A 21,629-nucleotide genomic window follows, 5' to 3' on the forward strand; every position below is an offset into this window, starting at 1 on the left:
TCATAAATTATGAATATGTGTGTCTTCACTTAACCATAGCAATTATTACTTATTTATTTTTATGTTACTAACATGTCTAGATATTTTAAATATTCATTTTAGGTTATTTATTTTATTGAAAGATTGGTATTTGTGGTATTGAGTTTACATCTACTGCTTTGCTTGTCTCTTCCTGGGAAGAGCATCCACCTCTTGGCAAACTTACCCCCGGCTCCACGTGGTTCTATTGGAGACCATCAGAGAGAAGCAGAACACAGCACAATGGTTAGAGGGCGGGCTCTGAGGCAGACCTTACAAGGTTAGTACTATTACTCTTCCCGTTAAACAGATGAAGAAATTGAGACGTTGAGAGGTTCTTTGTCCCCTAAGGTCAGACAAGTCTTTCCTATATTCATGGGAAACTAATACAGACCCTGCTTCTCCCAGTTTTCAATTATCAAGGTCCATTCAAAACATACCTCTCAATGCTCAATCAGAGAGAGAGAAAAAAAAATGCCTTACTTTTCTGTAATGCTGAGTTTTTTCCAAGGCTGCCTTAACAAATTACCACAAAACCAGTGGCTTGCTAAAACAGGTACTTATTTTCTTATATTCAGTTCTTGTGGACAGAAGTCGGAATCTAGGCATCAGCAGGGATATGTTCCGTGCAAAGGCACGAGGGAAGAATCTTCCATGACTCTTCCAGCTGCTAGTGGTGTCCAGGGATCTGTGACCTCTCTGGTCTTGGAGATGCATCACTCGAAACTCCGTCCCCATCTACACATCACCTGCTCTGCCTCCCTATGTGGTCTTTCCTGTTATTATAAGGACACCAGTCATTGGATTTAGGGCCCATCTTCAATCCAAGATAAGCTTATCTCAAGATCCTTATGTACACCTATAAACACCCTATTTCCAGTAAGGTCATATTCTGAGGTTCCAGGAGGATGTGACTTCTAGGGGGACAGTATTCAACCCACTACAAATGCTTACAGCTAAAAGAGAGATTTCATATTCACTTATTTGCCACAACTCACCAAACTCAACTGCAGTGACATGCCACTTCCTTGAACTCAAGCCAACTTTTGGGGCCCTTTTATGACCCACATTGTTTCATGTGTACCCCAATACTTGTCTAATTTTGCCAATCTGACTGTGCCTGATGGCAGTCCCCCACAGAGAAGATGAGGCATTCTTAGCTGTGTAGACCTGTGTAACTTCTTCAATTACATACTGAGTTGAATCATATACGTCTTTGTACATCTCAGTATAATACACAGAATTCTCCCTTAGGTTAAGAATCAAACTACAGGTAATGAAAACAGTGGAGAGTGCAAAGAATATATGGAGGCTGTCAGTCTACCTATCCACCTATCTCACCTACTTACCAATCTACATATTTATTTTTCCATCCAACCATCCATTTGCCCCTTTATCCATCCATCTATTCATCCATCCACACATACATACATTTACCTGTCTATCTATGTATCTAAGCTATGGATTACTTACCTTTCTGTGAAAGAAATGAATGAATTATTTTGTAGGAAAAAAACTATAAGCTCCACGCGAGCAGGGATTTCTGTTTATAACAGTGCCTGGATCACAGAAGTTGCTAAATAAATGTTGATTGCATGAGCATGATATTTCAGATTTGTACATTTTATAAACCTTTCTTTTTTAGTTACTCTATCTAACCCACACCCCCCAAACTAAATATTAATGTCCATTAAAATTCAAATAAAAAAAGCCTTAGATATGGATAAAAATCATAATTGTATATCAAAGTTAATGACTTCATTATTTAAAAAAATTTAAAAGACCTATAAATAAAACATAAAAGCTTGAAGTGGTTGTTTGTTTAAGAAATTATTTTAAAAGAAACAAATATATCCAAAAACATTATTCATCTGGAAGAGTCCCTTTGAAAGTAGACTGGCTTCAGATGACATTATTTAATTTCATGGGAATTAAACTGAAGAGGAGAAAATAAACCCATTCTGTTTATTTTATTTTTGACATTCAGTTGAATGAAATGAGGCTCTGATTAACAATAAGCAATCAAAATCCACGAGTCAGGGATGGAACTAAATAACACATTTTTTGAAAAGCTACTAACTGTAAGATGCCTGAAAAGTACATGAGGATTGCATGATCAGAACTGCCAGTCTTTCAGCTGATGATCCCAATTCTTAGAGGAGCCGTTCTTTCTATTTATCCTGAGTTCTATGGGTATAGTGATACTCCAGTCTCTTCCTAAAAGAACGGACAGCATCATCCGGTTAAGGAATAAAGTCATGGTCTGTTTGTGTTTCTGTCCCATCACCTAACAAACTATCTATAACCCGGTGTTTCATTCCCTTAACCTCTTTTTCTCTCACCTACCCTTTGTTCCAGAAGCATGGGGCTTTCCACAATCCAAAAGGGACAGCCCTGTGCCACCTACCTGTCCAAGAAGGAACTGCCCAGCCCACTAGAGCCCCACAATAGGGCTCCCCTTCTCAGGGCTCCCCACACATTCCCAGAAGGTCTGTGCCCCGATGCCCCCTTCTCATCTGAGATTAAATACTTTCCTCCATCTCTCTGGGTCCTTGTCTTCTGCTGTCTTCTTCACAGCAGACACCCCACCCACTCTATGTGTAGTTGTGTCTGTCTCCCCCAGTTGAATCTAAACTCATGTCTCCAGAGCCTAGAACATAGCTTGGCACGTGAGAGGAGCACAGTGAACACCTGTCCTGTTGCAGGTTAGCGTGGACAGAGGGAGGGAGCTGGGTGGGGTGGTTGATTGGTGAGGTCCATGCAGGGCCCAACTATTTCAAGTCTTATAGACCATTGCAGTGAATTTAGATTTTATCCTAAAGGTGTTGAGAAGGCATTGAAGACCTTGAGCAAGGGAGTAACAAGGATGTGCACATCTCAAAAGGACATTTTAGCCATTGTAAAAGGTATCACAGGAAAGTATGGGTAGAGGTATGCAGGTAAGACAGGAGGTTATCACTGGTGACCCAGTGAGCGATACCAGTGAGTCCTGACAGACTAGACATAATGGTAGGAGCCAGACAGGTTCAGATTTGTGTATACTTTGAAGCCATAACTGAAAGACAGGGCTAATGGATTGGAGGTGGGTATGAGAGAAGGACAACCAAGGAGGACCCCAGGGTCTTAGGCCTGGGCTTCTGGCCACCAGCAGGAGTGCCCTCGTCTGAGCAGGGAAGATGAAGGAAGAGCTGGTTTAGAGTGGGAAATAATGAGACCCTTTTCAGACATCAAAATATCCCTCAGACACAGAGATGGAGACAGCAAGGAGACAGTCATATGTCAATGCCCGAAATTCAAGGGGAAATGGGATGACTAATTTGGGAGTCACTAGCATATAATGGCATTTAAAACAAGGTGTTGTGAGAACACCTAGGAATGAGGATAGACCGAGAGAACAGTCCAAGGAGTGAGCCACGGGGCTGCAAAGAGGAGGAGGACCAAATCAAGGAGCCTGAGAGAGCACAGGGCAGGAGAGTCAAACCCTACAGGAGTGGGTGAGGCTTTTGCTCTAATAAGAAGCAAAGACATCCAGAGGAGAAGGGTATGCAGAATCTCAGGCTGTTATTATTTTATCTTCTGTTTTTCTTTAAGGTGAGATAGAGCACAGTACAGTCTTCAGCTGATGGGAATGAGCCAGGGCAGGAGGAGATATTGATGCTGAAGAAAGAAAGGATAATATGAGCTCGGACCTGAGCAGTTAGGGCTCGACCAAGAGCAGTTACAGTGAAGATGAAATAGGTACTTACGTCCATGGGCTGTCAGGGGCAGAAGACAGAAGGACCCGTGAAAAGGACTAACGGATAAGAAAGAATTCCCTGGTGACAGAGAACAATAAACCACTAAAACTATGAAAATGCAGTGCCCATAAGTATCTAGAATTTTTTTTTCAGGAACAATTGAGTGTCCCTCCATAAAGTATTTGTCCTACATAATTGTTTTTAAGGTACAAAGCAAAGCAAACCTCTTGCTTCTTTGGATAAGCACCACACATTATTGCTCATGGACATACATCCCCTGGTTTCCGAATGTGTGACTCATTCCAGAGGAAGTGGCCAGAAAATAAGCGTGTTCATGACTGTCCCTTCCCTGTTATGGCGTCCACTAAAGCTTCGGGTGGTGGGTGCCCAGCTCCTGACAGCTTTTGTATGAAGTACGTTTTCGTCAGCTCTTTCCCATTTTTATGTTTCAGGAAGATATTTGTCCCATGGCAGAACTACCTCATTACCATCTGTCTTATCATGGGTTTCTTGAAATATTTATTTCTCCTAGAACTCCTCTTCTGTTTCTGGCTAGATAAGATCCTCAGATGAAAGACAAGGACACTCTCAGAAAACCCAGATTTGACAGCAGCTCCCCCACTTCCAGCCCTGTGCCCCAGAATGAGTCATTTCACCTCCAAGCTATTTGTTTCCCCGGAACTAGGCACAGTCACACCTGCCTCGTACAGTTGTCATTAGATTAAGTGAGAGGAAGCAGGGACACCTGACAGAGTGTGGGAAATACAGGAGGTTCCAAACAAGGAAAACAATAATTTCTTTTAAAAAGCTGTGGATGCTAGAGCAGGCTGGGAACAATGCATGCTGTTCTTACCAGTCACTACAGGATTATTTGCAAAATCATCCACACAACAGTTAATTTTTGAATGCTGTCCTCTTCCTTGTACATGCTTGTAACGTCACGATACCAAGACTCAGATGATCACCACCCCTTTTGTCTCATACATTTCCTGTCCGAATATTTTGTATCCAGAGGGTGTATTAGGTTCGGCATTAAGTCCCCCCGGAAATTAGCTGGAAAGTTGACTCCCTTGTTTTAGGTTTCAATTAACCAACTTGTTTGATAGCCGTTAGCCCTTGAAGTACCAATAAAAATGTATACCAAAGAAGGATATGAATTTGGTGATGGTACTATTTTTGTTTGTTTTGGTGACATTTACATAGTCACCCAGAAGGAATTCCAAGCCCATAGAATAGCTCAGCGAACAACACAGGCAGTGAAAGGGGCCAGAAGTCTGTTTTCATGGCTGGAACCTAGAAAGGTGCATGGGAAGTGGCACAGTCTAGAGACGCCGTCAGAGAATTGAATTCCCAGTTCTTCCATTTGCTCTATTCTGTCATGTTCCAACATGAACTAGATGGCACACTGGAAACTGGGGCATTTGAGGAGAGTTTCTTTACCCAAGGATTATTGACAAAGGTTCGGTATAGGAGCACCACAAGGCAGGGCTCGGTAAACACAGAAGAGCCATTGCCAAGCCCAGGTCTGAAGAGAGGGGAGGGAGCAGGTGCCAAGCTGCGGAGGAGTCTTGTAGCTCTGTCACCTGGAGAGAAGTCAGCCCAGGGGCTTTCACAGAGAGGACACCAGGAGAATACCTTTACCTCCTGTCAAAGCCTCCTAGTGGGCAGACCCAAACGGAAGCCAAGGTCAGAGAGCCAGGGAACAGGGAGGATTGAGGATGCAAAGAGCCAACAGGTCAGAAACCTGCACATTCCGTAAGAGAAACTAGCAACCCCAAGCCTCAACTCCTCAGCTGCAAAATAAGAACGATGATAATGCCTACCCTGTGTGGTTATGATTAAATTATAGAAGACATTTTAACCACAGACTTCAGGACATAAAAGTTCATCATTACATGCTGGCTGCTGACGCTGTCATCATCTACCTCCTCAAAGAAAGAGGACGATGCCACTGGTACGATGTCGCAGCACAAAGTCTGAAAAGCAGGGAAAGACTATTCACATAAAGACCACCGGATCTTGTCTGGTGTTCTTCTCTGCTTCTGCAGACTCTTGACTTCATAAAGGAAGTCATTGCAAAAAAAAATCCTTAAGGAGCTAAAACGAAGAAGGAGAAGTGGGGAGGAAGTAGTGCTTTAGAGGCTCAGAGAAGGAGAGCACTTGGGGCTTCTGAACTGCAAATATTTCCAGAAGTTTGCAAAGAAGAGGGAGCCTGAGGAACAGGGAGGCCACCAGGAAAGGCAGGGGGAGGCTGGAAGTGTGCTGGACGGTAGGCATGGGCTGGAGTTTTATCATGGGGAAGAAGGATCCATTGCATTATTTTTTTTTTTTTTAAAGATTTCATTTATTTACCTGACAGAGAGAGATAGCGAGAGAGGGAACATAAGCAGGGGGAGTGGGAGAGGGAGAAGCAGGATTCCCGAGGGGCAGGGAACCCGATGCGGGGCTCGATCCCAGGACCCTGGGATCATGACCTGAGCCAAAGGCAGACGCTTAACGCCAGAACCACCCAGGCGCCCCTTCATTGCATTATTTTAAGCAAGTTTATGACTTTGGAGATTTTCTCTTTAAAAAAAAAAGTTAATCAAAAATATTAGGAATGAAATAGGGGATATCACTATACATCCGGCAGCCATTAAAAATATAACATGAGAATACCATAAGCAATTTTATGATCATAAATTCAACAACTTAGAAAATGGACCAATTCCTCAGAACCACTAACTACTAAACTCAGTCAAGAGGAAAACGATAAGCTAAAATACCCTATAACCACTAAACACATTTAAACGGCCACCAACTTCTAGGGCCTTGTCGTCCCCTGCATTCATCTGGTGAGTGGGGAAAATGAGCTGCTAGAGGAGGCACACCCACATTTCCTGGCCTTGACAAAGTCATGTGGCCCCACTTAGATGCAAAATCTGGAAAATACAGTCTAGTTGTGGACCTAGAAAGAGAGCATGGATGCAGGTGAGTGTACAGGGAGAGCTGTAAGGAGTGTGACCTCCCAGTGACTGAGAGCTGACTAATAGTACCAATCATCACCGCCATCACCACCGCTGCCGTGACCACCAGCAACGCCATCACCACCATCACCACCATCACCGCCGTCACCACCGTCACAAGATAGTATCTTGATGGAGACAGAGATCATCCCATCCCAGTCATCATCAGGGCCCTTCTCTCTCCTGGTCACTCTGACTCCAGGAAACCATGCTTGGCCACAGTTTCAGATGGCCTCCTTATTTGTTGGTTATAAATCCACATTGGTTAGCATGAGATGTCCTTTGTTCCTGTCTGAGAAGTATCTTGAGACCTCTGTTGCTTGGGGGCTTCCATGCTATACTGGGGACATGAAGTCATTGGAAAGTCTAGAAATCCCAATGCAGGCTGTGGTTCTCACGGCCAGAGTGTGGGTGGTTACACTGGGGAGCAGGTTGAGAGACCAATGGCCATCACCGCCATCACTGCCGTCACCGCCCTCACTGCCATCACCACCATCACCACTGTCACCACCATCACCACCATCATCATTACCACCATCATCCCCCTCATCCCCCTCATCCCCATCACCATCATCGCTATCATCCTCATCACCACCATCACCGCCATCACCGCCGTTGCCGTCGCTGCCAGCACCAGCATCCGCATCATCACGTGCTAGCATTTACTGAGCCTCAGTATGCCGAGGCACAGTTCTAAGACTAAATGTCTATTAAATCATTTGAACTCCATAATAGCCCTATGAGGTGGATACCTTTCTAATTTCAGTTTTCAGATAAGGAAACCTAGACCAAGAGGGACTGAGACATTTGCTGGGAACTTGAAAAAGCCACAGATAGAGACAGGGGTGGGGAGCAGCAGATAAGCAGAGGTAAGGCTTGGGAGCCAGAGGCTGGCCCTTAGGGGGTACTTGGAGGAGGATCCCAAACTCTTCAAGAACAGCAGACTGCCCAGTTGTGATGGGCAGGGACAATAGGACCTACGGCCACGGTGTTCTGGGAACTCCCCTGGGAGGGATGCTGTGACTCCCTCCTCCCTATCAGGCATAGTCTCTGGGTTTTATTTCTACCTATCCAGTCAGCTTGATAGAGTCTTCCTTAGCTAATTTCTCAGCAAAGAATTTTTCCGTCTTGACTTTCTCTCTTACCTCAGCTCCTCATTTTAGTTGCAATAATCAACTAAATTGTTAGAGGTGAAATAGATGGACTTTCAGGCGGCTGCTTTTCATTGTTTAAAACCTCAGAAATTACTTGCTTTGTGTAGAGTTTTGACCTGACCTAACACCGGCTAGCCATCACTTATCTTAGGGGCGCATTACACATTCACTGACATGCCATACGAAGTGGAGGTCTGCCGACGGGCTCATCGCTCAAAACCATGGAGCTCACACAGTTGGCCTGATCAGGAAAACCTGTTACCTCATCTCCCTTATCTGCGAAGGTGGACTCAGGTCAAGTGAATAAGGCCCATTTCTTCAAACCCAAGAAATAACAAAATAACTTTATCTGCTGACTGGCTTATCAACAGCACCTTTGTAGGAGTAGCCCTGCCCACACCCTCACTGACCCCACCTGACCTATCATGAAGAATAAGGAAGTGGGGCAACAAAAAAACCTGCCAGAAAAAAAAGCCTTTAAATTTTGCATGGTGTATGAATGGTGCTTGTGAGACCAAAAAAAAAAAAAAATTTTGTTTTAAAATCGCATTTGTATATGTGCTTTTGGAGATCAAGAGAATTTCTACGCAAAACAGACAAAAATATTAACAGCCACATTAATATGTCCACGTATGAAAAATCACACCCTGTTAGAATTTTGTTTCATGGACGCTAAACAAAAACTAAAAAGAGCCTTCCAATCAAGATATTGTCACTGCTAATTTTTAAGAATGTCAAAATGCGCTTGTGCCTTAACACCTGCAAGAATAACTGCCAAATCACTTCAGGCAACAGAGGAGTCTCACCCACATGTGAAGTGCCCAGACCCACGAGCAAACCATGCATGCGGGGAACACAACCAAAGCTCATGTCAGGAGATTCTTCTTGTCTTCTCAAAGTAGGATGAGAATTTTTGATGTGCTTCTCATGTGACCCGATGTCCAGTGTTTGGATACACTCAGGTGGCAATGGGGTATATGGATTTTCATGGCATAGGTATAGTTCTCTTGATTTTCCTTTGGAAGGCTTAGCCTCTGATGTCCTCATTGTTGGACATGCCAAGGGATGTAATGAGTCAATGACACCAGATATTAATCTCAGTCTAAAAACTCAAGAGGTTGGGCGCCTGGGTGGCTCAGTTGGTTAAGCAACTGCCTTCGGCTCAGGTCATGATCCTGGAGTCCCTGGATCGAGTCCCGCATCAGGCTCCCTGCTCGGCAGGGAGCCTGCTTCTCCCTCTGACCCTCCCCCCTCTCACGTGCTCTCTCTCTCTCATTCTCTCTGTCTCAAATAAATAAATAAAATCTTAAAATAAAATAAAATAAAATAAAAACTCAAGAGGTTAAGAAAGAACATTTTTTAAATGTCTATTAAATCATGTTACTTCTAACTCTAAGACAGTATCTTGATGGAGACAGAGATCATCCCATCCCAGTCATCATCAGGGCCCTTCTCTCTCCTGGTCACTCTGACTCCAGGAAACCACGCTTGGCCACAGTTTCAGATGGCCTCCTAATTTATTGGTTATAAATCCACATTGGTTAGCATGAGATGTCCTTTGTTCCTGTCTGAGAAGTATCTTGAGACCTCTGTTGCTTGGGGGCTTCCATGCTATACTGGGGACATGAAGTCATTGGAAAGTCTAGAAATCCCAATGCAGGCTGTGGTTCTCACGGCCAGAGTGTGGGTGGTTACACTGGGGAGCAGGTTGAGAGACCAAAGATGTACTACGGTGGCTCCAAGATGTACCATCCTCCTCCCTTCTCAGGCTGCTCAGCCCCAGAGAACCTGTCCTCTCACCTGTTTTCCTGGCTCCCACTTCTCCCATAGTCCTCCAGCCCTCCCTCTGGGGTTAGCAACGTTAAACCAGAGCCAACATTTTCACAGCCAAAGCACTACCAAGAATAGCTTTACTTTTAAAAGTTCCCAGAGATGAAGAAAAATATTAATATTCCATCACTCTAATGCATGAAAAAAAGAATGACAAAGCAGTTATGTTTCCATATTAAAATGGTCTGAAGTGTCATTTCCTACCATAGGTGAGATATTTTAGGTCAATATGAGCAAGAATTGAGTGACTAGAGTGAGCTGGAGAGTTTCTAGTGCATGGAGATTTTGCAATTATGAAGGATTGCTTTATTAAAGGCATTTTTATTCCTAGTCTCTTTTTTTCTATTAATAACCATCCAAAACAACATTTTTATTTATGTTGCAAGTTTGCATGGACTGTCATTCTGATATTGCTTAGGATTAGTGTACTGTGTAATAAAATACTTGAAATAGCATCTCTTAGAGATCCAAGGCCCATCCCACATCTCCTCTACTTCTCTGTGAAGCAGAAAAGGACACCCAATGAAAACGACCCTGGGGGGGTTAAGGCACTTACTCTGGCCACAACAAATGTCACAGTAAAACCATTCACAGAGCCTAGGAATTCTGACTTCAGGCCAGTAAAACACATCTCTAATGTCTTCTAAAATTCAGTGCAACAATTTGCCCTTTAGAACTCTTGAGCAATTTCAAAATCATACATAGCCAATCAGTTGATAGAAATTAAAAAATGTATTGTTTAAAGAATCCTCATATACATACACACACACACTTGCTCATAAGCTGTGGGGACACTTCCTCAACACCCAGCACAACACTGGCCATGCAGTTGGCATTCAAAATACCAATGCCTGAATGAATACATGAGTAGGGGCTCAAAGTTTTAGAAGCTCAAAGTTTTAGCTGCTTAAATATTACATTTTTTACCCAAAATGCAAGTTTGTGGGATGACAAATTACAGAACACACTAAGGAATTCATATGAAAAGAATTCACTAGAATATATAGAATTGTGTTTCTTTCATCAACTTGTCAAAATACGTACCCAGCTTATTCCCCAAATAAGGTTAAAACCAAAATGAAATACTGTGTTCAGTCCAGACCAGACAGATTTACTCCTGAGTCTCCAAAAATATCTTCAAAAACAGAGAAAGGGAAAAGCCGAAAGCAAAAGTAGTTCAATCTGTTTTCACCCTAAATGTTAACCAGGTCTTTGGTTTGGTTTGGAGAAGCCTTCAGGAGGCCAAGCATTATAAACAGTATGTGAACCATGAAGCCATGTACTTATCCATTCAACAGATCTTATTAAGCAGCCACCATGTGCACAGCAGTGTCCTAGGCACTTGAACACATCAGCAAACATTGGGAAATTCTTGCTTGTGGAGCTCCTATCCCCCCAGGGTGAGATACAATATATAAGAATTTATATGAAGTATTAGGAAAATGAAAAATGCAATGGAATAATGAAAAGTGTAGACATTTACTAGAGACCTGGGTACAATTTTAGGAGGGTGGTCAGAGTAGACTTCATTGAGAAGGTAGTGTTTAAGCAAACCCTTGACAGAAGGAAGGGAATCAGACACACAGCTAGGCTGACTCATGAAAGGGCATAACACATTAAGGAAGCACATGGAGAGAACTGCTTTGTACTGTGAAATCATTTCTTCAGGAGAATTTTAGACCTCACCCCATTAACAACCTGGAAGAGGGGATATTTGCTTCCACCAAAAGTTGTTATATAGTCAGTGATTCCCAAATATCATGCAGTGAATTGATTTCATTAATTTCCCCAAGGGAACTTTTTAGAAAGTTCCAACACTTTCAGTACCTACACTGTGAAATTCAGAAGTCTGGACATCAGTCCCAGAATCTGTTTTTTTTAAGCACCACAGGTTGCTGATACAGAACAAGTTTGGGAGGTGACTGGACCCAACGAATTCTGAAGGCTCCTTCATGTTGCATGGATCTTCTTCCTTAAAACTCAATGGCTTCACACAAGTAAAATTTACTTCCTGCTGTTATCATATCCATGAAGTGTGAGCAGAGGGGTTCCATGCAGTCAGGGACAGGCACTCCTTCTATAAAATCTTATACCAACTTCTAGGACCTCATCCTCCCTAGCATTCCCCTGGTGAGTGGGGAAAGGGGGCCCCTGGAGAAAGCACATCCATATTTACTGGCCTTGACCTGGATATTTCACATCTCACTTTGTCTCACAAAGTCATGTGGCCCCACTTAGATGCAACATCTGGAAAATATTTGTGGACCTAGAAAGAGGAGAACATGGATGCTGGTGAGCACACAGGGAGAGTTGTAAGGAGGGTCTCCTCCCAGTGTTCGAGAGCTGATTGATAATACTAATCATCACCATCATCACTGTCATCATCATCATTTGCTAATACTTACTGAGCATCATTATGCTGAGGCACTGTTTTAAGCCTAAAGTTCTGTTAATTCATTTGAACTGCACAATAGCCCTATGAAGTAGATACCTTTCTAATTTTAATTTCCAAATGAGGAAACAAGACCAAGAGGCACTGAGACATGGCCAGAGGTGGTGGAGCTAGAGGATGAAGCCAGACAGTGTTCACAATGTCATCCCACAAAGTGATCTCTGGCTCTTCCATGGGTTGCCTCTGAAACTCTCAATAATATGCATTTAACTTAACTTCCTGTTCATTGACCACCAGTAGAAAATAATATTTGCATTAATTTAGGAGACGGAAAAAGAAAAAAAACAGGTAATATATAGGAAATAAACAGGAAGGTTAGAAAAAAAAGACAGAAATATAGAAAAGAGCATGCAATCAAAACCTGATGTATTAAAGATTATTAAGATAGGCCACTGGCAAACTGATCATCACAGTGCAAAAAATAAAAGATGCAAAAACAAAGTGTGGAACAGTGAAGGGGACATGATCACAGATACAATAGAGATTTAAAATAATAATAATAACATAGAATAGTGTCAGTGTCAGTACTTATGCAGTAATAAACTTGAAAACCTAGTTATGCAATAAAAACTTAAAAATTTAATTCAAATTTTTACATCCCTAGAAATATACAAAATGCCAATTGGCACAAGAAAAATAGATATCTTGTATAAATCCATAAATTTTAAGCAAATTGGCCTCTCTTTAAAAAAAAAAAGCACAACAAACCAAAACAGGCTTAGCTTTCTTTCTAAGTGTGCTCCACCACACCTGAAAACAGTTGTTACAGAACAAATACAAAGCTCTAAACATGCGTATATTCACTCCAAAACTAAGGAGAGCAATGTAAGTTATAAAATGTATAGTCTCATTCACTCATGAATGTAGATACAAAGATCCCTAAATAAAATAGTGGCTAACCAAATCCAATAGTATATTAATGAAAAGAAAACATCATTAGCAGGGGGATGGGTTAGGCCGGTGATGGGTATTAAAGAGGGCACGTTCTGCATGGAGCACTGGGTGTTATACGCAAACAATGAATCATGGAACACTACATCAAAAACTAATGATGTAGGGGCGCCTGGGTGGCTCAGTCGTTAAGCGTCTGCCTTCGGCTCAGGTCATGATCCCAGGGTCCTGGGATCGAGCCCCGCATCGGGCTCCCTGCTCCGCGGGAAGCCTGCTTCTCCCTCTCCCACTCCCCCTGCTTGTGTTCCCTCTCTCGCTGTGTCTCTCTCTGTCAAAATAAATAAATAAAATCTTTAAAAAAAAAAAAAAAACTAATGATGTAATATATGGTGATTAACATAATAAAAAAATTTAAAAAAGAATTATGTGTATACATACATGTGTGCATATATATTTTATATACGTATGTATACAAAAAACATCATTAGCAAGGAGAATTGATCTTAGGAATGCAAAAATGGTTCACTACTTTAAAAGTTACTAACATAACATCAATAGACTAAAAGAGAAAAAAATCAAATGAGCACCCCAATCAAGCAAAGCATAATTATAACTAGGTGTTAAGACTTATCAAATAAAAATCTAACAAAAATATGAGACTAGAAAGGAAAAGCCTACAAGCATTCAATTTAAGATCAGGAAGAAATCCCACTGTCATCTCTACAGTTGAACATACTTCCTGATAAGGAAGAAAAATAAATATAAAAATGGGGGAAGGAAGGGATATCATTGCAATTATTTCAAGAAGCCATGAACATCTACCCAGAGAAGCCAACATAATCAGCAATCTATTAGAACAAATCTATTAGAACAAGAGTGTTCAGGAAGCTGGCAAAACATAGGGTAAATCTAAAAAATTATGTAATTCATCTCCAAAAAAAATGTTAAAAATAAGATACCATTCATAAACCACAATTTTATAAAGCATCTAAGAAATAACTCAACCATTAAGGTATTCAAAAAGACCTAGTAATAATAACCATAAGTTATTGGTGCAATCAAAGGCAAAAGAAGACCAAGGAAAGAAAACAGAGAGGTCATATGTGGGAACTTATGTGATAGTAATGGTCCCACGAATCCTGGAGAAATATTGTTCAGTAGGATTGTTGGTAACCCGGCTCAACATATGGTGAAAAAAAAACTGGATCCATACTTCACCTCATACATGGACTAGAGACTCAAATGTGACAGGTGAAACTAGCAAGTTACAAGAAGAATGGTGAGAAGTACTTTTTGATCTAGAGATGGGAAAGGCTGCTTGAAAAACCTGCAGCATCACCTGTTTGTCCTTTCCTCTACGTAGTAGACAATTTCCTTGAATTCATTTAGTCATTCAACTGGAATTTTTATTTTAACAATTCACATTTTAGAAGAAAATAGAGTTAAATGTAGACTGTGAAACTAGTTACTACAGAAAGACTACAACTCTGTGCCTCAGTTTTGTAATCTTTAATAAGTGAGGAGAGAAACTGTACCTATTTCTGATGATTGTCATGGGAATTAAATGAGGATGGATGGATGGATGGATGGATGGGTGGATGGGTGGAGAGAGACAGACAGACATATGTGCTTGGAACAATTTCCAGCACACAGTAAGCATTATGAAAATACTATTATTTATTATTATTTTATATCCTAAAAGTGATTTACTACTCTGAGTATTTCTATTGCAAGACTTTGGTTTGGTTTTATGGATATAATATTTCTAGGATGATTTGAAGGGACTAATGAATGTCACTCTTTTTTCCTCACCCACATTCTAAACGATCTAGGAGAAAACACCAGGGGAAATTATTGATATGAAGATAGTGTTTTTTTACCATTGAGTCGACATTGAAGACCCTGGTTTCAGTCATCTTGTCAAGTGGTCTTAATCCCTAGCCTCAGAATTAGCCAGATTCACCTAGCTACCATCACTGGCAGGGCTGGGCCACACAGAGCTCCCCTGGAAAAGACAGAACCTGTGCCCTGAGCTTGGCCCATGACTAAGAGAGGAGAGGACACAGGTCTTCAAGCATGCTAATCTGAAAGAAGGGGGTGGGCCATACCTGCTCCACATGGCCCTCAACCTCCTCAACCTGAGCAGTTGCTCCTCTGACCCTGGGTGGCTTAACATAGCTCACATTTGTTTTTCACTCTTTCTTAACAATGTCCAGTGCAAGTCCAGGCAACCATCCATTGTAACTCTCTTCTGCAGAGCCTCTGCCATCCTATAATTGCCCACCTGGAGCATGCAGCTTCCACGGTAGACTTAGCAAAAGAGGGCACTAGAGGGCCTTGCACCCAACTAAGCGCCTCAGCTCAGAAATGACACACATTAATTCCACCTAAGCCCACTGGCAAGAACGAGATATGTGGCCTGTAGTGGGTTGAATATTATCCCTTCAAAATTAATGTCTCCAGGAACCTGTGAATTTGATCTTATTTGGAAAAAGAGCCTTGGTCTATTCACAATTTTTTAAAGATTTATTTATTTATTTGAGAGAGAGGGGGAGAGGGGGAGAGAGGGAGAGGGGGATAGAGACTGTGAGCAGCGGGGAGGAGCAGAGGGAGAGAGAGAATCCCAAGCAGATTCCCCACTGAGTGTGGAGCCCTACTTGGGACTTGATCTCACAACTTGAGATCATGACTTGAGCTGAAATCAAGAGTCAGATGCTCAGTGAGGCTGAGTCACCTAGGTGCCCCCCTGGTCTATTTATGATTTTGGTTAAAGTGAACAAGGTTAGCAAACCCTTAGCTTGACTTTGCTTGGCTCATAGGGTATTTACATTTTCAATTTTTTGAGGAATCTCTGTATTCTTTTTCATGGCAGCTGCATAATTTGACGTTTCCACAAGCAGTGTACAATTTCTCTACATCCTTGACAATTTTTATCTTCTTTTTGATAGCATCTATCCTAACAAGTATGCTGTGACATTTTGTTGTAGTTTTGATTTGCATTTCCCTGATGATGAGTGATGTTGAGCATCTTTTCGTTCACCAGCTGGTCTGCTGTGTGTCTTCTCTGGCTATCTATTCAGGTCCTTTACCCATTTTCAACATTAGATTTTTTTGTTTTTGTTTTTGTTTCACTATTGAATTGTAGGAGTTCCTTGTATATTTTGGAAATTAATCCCTTATAAGGTATATAGGTTGTAAATATTTTCTCCCATTCTGTAGGTTGCCTTTTTACTTTGTTGTTTCCTTTGCTGTTCAGAAGCTTTTTAGATGAACACAGTTCCACTTGTCTAATTTTTCTTTTATTGGTTGTGCTTTTGGTGTCATACTCCAGAAGTCATTGCCAAGCCCACTGTCATGAAGTTTTTCCCCTGTTTTCTCCTCGGCATTTTTAGTTTCAGGTCTTTCATTTACATCTTTAACCATTTTGAAGTGTTTTTTTTTTTTTTTTTTTTTTTTTGTACTGAGTAAAATAAGGATCCAATTTCATTCTTTCACATTAGATATTTAGTTTTCCCAACACCATTTTTTGAACAGACTGTTCTTTCCCCATTATGTATTCTTGGCACCCTGGTTGAAAAGCAGTTGACCGTATATGCATCATTTATTTCTGGACTCTCTATTCTGTTCCATTGGTCTTCTGGGCATATACCCAACAGAACTAAAATCTGAATCTCAAAGAGATATCTGTGCTCCCATGGTCTTTGCAGCATTACTCACAATAGGCAAGATATGGAAACAACCCAAATGTCCCAAATTGACAGATGAATGGATAAAGAAAATGTGGTCTATACATACAATGGGATATTATTCAACCTTTAAAAGGGAACTCCCATCATTTGCAACAACATGGATGAACCTGAAAGACATCATGCTAAGTGAAATAAACCAGTCACAGAAGACAAATCCTGCATGGTTCCACTTCTATGAGATGTCTGAAGTACTCAAACTCATAGAAGCAGAGAATAGAATGGTGGCTATTAGGGACTGCTGGGAGAGGAAAATGGGGAATTATTCCATTGGTATAAAGTTTCGGTTATACAAGATGAATACACTCTAGAGATCTCCTGTGCACATAGCAGCTACAGTCAACAATGCTGTATGGTATACTTAAACACTTGTTAAGAGAGTAGATCCCATGATAAGAGTTTTTACCACAAAAAAGGGAGGGGGCACAAAGAAAATTTTGGAGGTGATAGGTATGTATATGATTTGTGTGGTGGTAACATGGGTGTTCATGTATTTCCAAAGTCATAATATGTGTAGTGTTTTACATCAATTTTGCCTCAAAAATGCTGCTAAAAATTTTGGGGGGGAGTTTTAAAATTTCAACCTATAACATGAGTAGAAGCAGAGGGTCATGGTGGATGTATCAGTGGGAGGGGAGGGTCATTGTAATCTAGTTCAAATGAGGTCAGAGTGGATTAGAACTCAATGATTATTCCTAGAAAGCAGAAATTTGGGCACGCACGTACACACACACACACACAGACACAAACACCATGTGAAGATTCAAGCAGAAATTGCAGTGATGTGACCGCAAGGAAGGACACCAAGTATCCCCAAGGTTGGCTAGCAGCCACCAGTGGTGCTACTCTGTGTTATTTTGTATGGCGGCCACAGGAAACCAATCCGCATCTCTGTGGCTCTGCTCAGCTTTAAGGCACTTAGATGGGCGATATGCATGGAATCAGTTAGCCAGTTATCTCTAGCATGAGCCTTCTGTTGCACTCCTGGGGCAACCATGCGATCCTGCCACTGTCCTTCTTCCTAGACTCACTGTAGTTCACCAGAACTGCCCTTCACACCCATGGGTCCATGTCTGTGCAGCCTGGATGTATGTGCTAGGGTTCAAACTAGTGACAGCTGCAAATGTAGCTCATCTCCACAGGGAGAAACAAAAGCATCACAAGGGTGCCATGGAAACTGCACAGTCAAATTAAACATGAATCACAGGCTTGTCATGCACAGCACATGCGCGCACACACACACACATGCGCGTGCACACACACACACTCACTCACCCACCTGACTTACCAACTGCCATACAGAGTTCAACTGCATTTACATAGGACGTGGCCATCATTTGGGTTCACAGCTCCCCTGAGCCAAGTTCAACAAATACGATATGGGCTAGTGGCCCAAGCCAAAGGCGACAGCCAACAGGTTGTCTGCAATTTGGGGCTTTGGGATTGCTGGATGCACACTAATGCCATCCATTGATTCATGCCTTGCTGCAGCAAACTGTTTTGAATTGACGCTGAGTATAAAGGCTTTTAAGACTGCAATCCATATTTCATTTCTTGCCATAAAATAATAATCTGAGAAATGCAGAGAAATACACTGTTAACAATTTAACATTTACTTTCAATAAATAGGAAGTATTTTACAGGGAACTGCAGCCCATTATAGAAATCATAATTCATGCTCCGTGCCAAGAAAATGTATTCTCAATCTCATTGCACCCTGTATCCAGCTACAAAACCCAAAACTCCCTGTGCATTATAGATTCTCATTATGACAGGTTAACAAACCTAGGGTAGAATGTCCTGTTGAACACAGCCCGCACATTCCAAATGAAGACGCCGAAACACGTCAGCCTTTCCTGCAGGGATGGCAGAACCGAAACTGCCCTTCATTTATATGAGGCAACTATAAGTGCTGAAATACAGATTATCATACATACAAAATGATCCTGCCTGTGTAGTTCCCTACTAATTTATGCATTCTGCAGTTCCAGTACAGCAAGCTTCTTTTCTTCCTCTGAACTTTTTAGAAAATACCGGTATTTGAATCTTGAAATTAATTGCCTATAAGCAACACCACAAATTCTGCACTTAAGATCTTTTCCAGTGCACTTAAGACTTGCATTTATGATAATCTGCACCGATCTGTCATCATTCTGGAATTTGGAGCTCATAAGACATAAGGCTCCAACGGTACAAAGGCGCAGCCTCATTCGTCTTACAGTTACAGCAGTAACAAAAAGATGTCAGGTGATACAAATACAGTATTTCAATGAATTACAATTAGAGAGGAAGAATGAGTCAGCTGTTTATTTTACTTATTAAAGAAAAAGCTTTTTTCCTACATCCACGTAAAAGGTGCTATTCATATACCAGATGGTCATCACCAGAAAAAAACGTGAATTTTACCTTTAAAAGTATCATTACACCTACAAAGAAATTCCCAGATCAAGTCACACCCTGTACTAATGAAGGATCTAAGGCACATGGAATCTTCCTATCTTCCAGAGCATACTTTGAGAAAGAAAATAAAAAATATATTTTGAAAAAACAATGAATTCCCTGAAAAGGAAAATAGTTATTTCACATTTCCTCACAGTTTAGAGATAAAATGGGAAGAGTGAGAGAAGATGGGGGGCAGTCGGGCTTATTAATTCCTACACATAGCACTTCTATACCTAGGTATTAGAGCAGAAATACACTTGATTTGTTGAATTCCCTTAAAAATGTGAAACCAAGGGTGAGGCATTTTATACATTCTTGCTAATGTCTGTGCAAGTTAAATCAGCCTGTCCACTTTCTGCCTCTCAATATTGAGATTGTGTAATGGTCCCCACTGGGATGCAAAGGGCAACAATAGAAAGTTAAGAAGTCAAACAGGTATGGAATTTAGGGAGAGTCTAGGCCAGCTGGGGGAGGCTGGAATAAGACCTCTCACATCTTGATTTAAGGATGAACTTGAATTTGGCTGTCTTGTACACATAGTCACCCTCCGCTTACTCGTCTTGTATATTCGGTGAGTTGAAATGATAGGACTCTAAGCAAGCTTGTGCAAACAGTACTTGTCTGTGCTCACTGAAACTGAGTTCCTAATTCAAAGCTCAGCTAGGATGTTCACCTCAGCACATGAGACACTGCTGAGGACACCTGAGGAACATCTTGAACCTTATGGCCAAAAATCCATCTAACTGCTAGGTAGTGGAGAGCGGCATTATTCTGTGTGATTACAGAAGCAGAACAGCTATTAACAACAGGAAATACAGGGAAGGGAGTTTCACCTGACCGTAAAGGAAGAGCTTCCTCACACTTAGAGATGCTGAAAAGAAAGTGGGCTGTTGAGGGACTGGGCTCTCTGGCTCCAGAAGAGAGATAGTGTTTCCATCTTCAGTGTGATGTGAGTTCCAAGATTCCAGCATCCTACAGGGGAATTTCTGCATGTTGACTAGTGCTGTGGGGGTTGGTAGGAATCCCAGGATGTCCTGAACAAGACATTCTTTTATCAAGTTGGGTGTAGCAGGTAATAGAGCTAGAATGTTCACTGGCGACAAATGGCATCTCTTAGGTGAAGGAAAGAGAGCTTTGACTTCAACATTTGGCTCTATCCTCGTTTGTGTCATCACCACATAGAGTTCTAATAGCTAAAGCAGGCCCTTCTGGAAGATGGTCAACAATATCTGCCAGGTGGTTTAAAGAATACTGAGTGGCTGGGCTGGAATTTCCCCGTGCTGAGTCAGAGCGGGAGGAAGACTATGGGAGGCGTGCTGAAAACCACATTGGCTTTGGAGTTCACCGGAGAGATGGAATCTCTACTTTATCCTCACTATACATAGCACCTTAGGAAAGTCACTTAGCCTCTGTGAGCCTCCCTTTCTCATTTGCAAGAGGGAGGATGGTACTTTCCCACTCAGTTTGATAAAAAATATCCCCGGCACATAGAAAGCACTCAATAAATTATAGCCATTATAATCAGGTGAATTGAGGCTGCTGTGTATTGAATATAATTGAAAATTTTTCTACAGAAAAATTTCCTCAGCACTTTCTAGGTGTCTCTTGATTTAATGCTGGCCTCTCATGCCAATCACAAGAGAAACCATTCACTCTGCACAGGGAGCAGACGCCCAAAGATGATGTGGAAAGATGCTCTCCTTTCTTGAGTTTGAAACTTCCACAGTAATCTTTCTTCCAGATCTTGCTGACCAACAGAACCCAAGAGCACTTGAAAACTCCGTCATGATCTGGCCCGAGCCCTCAGCCAGCGTCGTGATTTTTCTAGCAGCCTCACAAGAAGTGAAAAGAAGCTGGCTCACCACTGGGTCCTCACTTGCGTATACATCCATCTTACATGGTCAGTCCTGAGCCTTGGTCCGCTCTGTGCAAAGAGCCACAAACATGTAGCTATACACAACAAAAGGGGATGATTCTTCAGTAATCTTGAAGTCTCCATTGTAATTTTGTTCAGTTACATGCCTTTTCTCTTGTGTATTATTTTATTTAATTAGTAAGCCTTATTTTTATGAGCAGTTCTAGGGTCGCAGAACAATTGTGTGGGAAGTATGGAGTTCCCACATAGCCCCTGCCCTGACACGTGTATAACGCCCTTCCTCATCAACATCCTGCACCAGAGCAGTCACATTTGTTGGAATGATGAACCTGCAGTGACTCACCACCATCATCAGGAGTCATAGTTTACATTAAGGTTCACTCCTGATGTTGCGCCTCTATTCTTTCGCAATGTGTAATGATGTGTATCCACCATTATAGTACAATACAGGGTTGTTTCACTGTCCTAGACATTTTCT

The 21,629-nt window shown here is 41.7% G+C and overlaps 1 protein-coding gene across 1 annotated transcript in view; it reads right to left on the minus strand.

The window, feature by feature from the left end:
• Positions 1-2,174: 2,174 nt before the first annotated feature.
• The window catches only part of MED10 (mediator complex subunit 10), a 136,129-nt gene continuing 116,674 nt past the window's right edge, over positions 2,175-21,629 (minus strand). The window contains exon 5 of the mRNA XM_078066542.1: positions 2,175-2,235. Within this exon, the coding sequence (XP_077922668.1) occupies positions 2,190-2,235 (46 nt within the window). The 3' untranslated portion in view covers positions 2,175-2,189. The remainder of the gene's footprint in view (positions 2,236-21,629) is intronic.

This window comes from Halichoerus grypus, chromosome 2 (assembly GCF_964656455.1).
Source record: "Halichoerus grypus chromosome 2, mHalGry1.hap1.1, whole genome shotgun sequence".
NCBI classification, from domain to species: Eukaryota; Metazoa; Chordata; class Mammalia; order Carnivora; family Phocidae; genus Halichoerus; species Halichoerus grypus.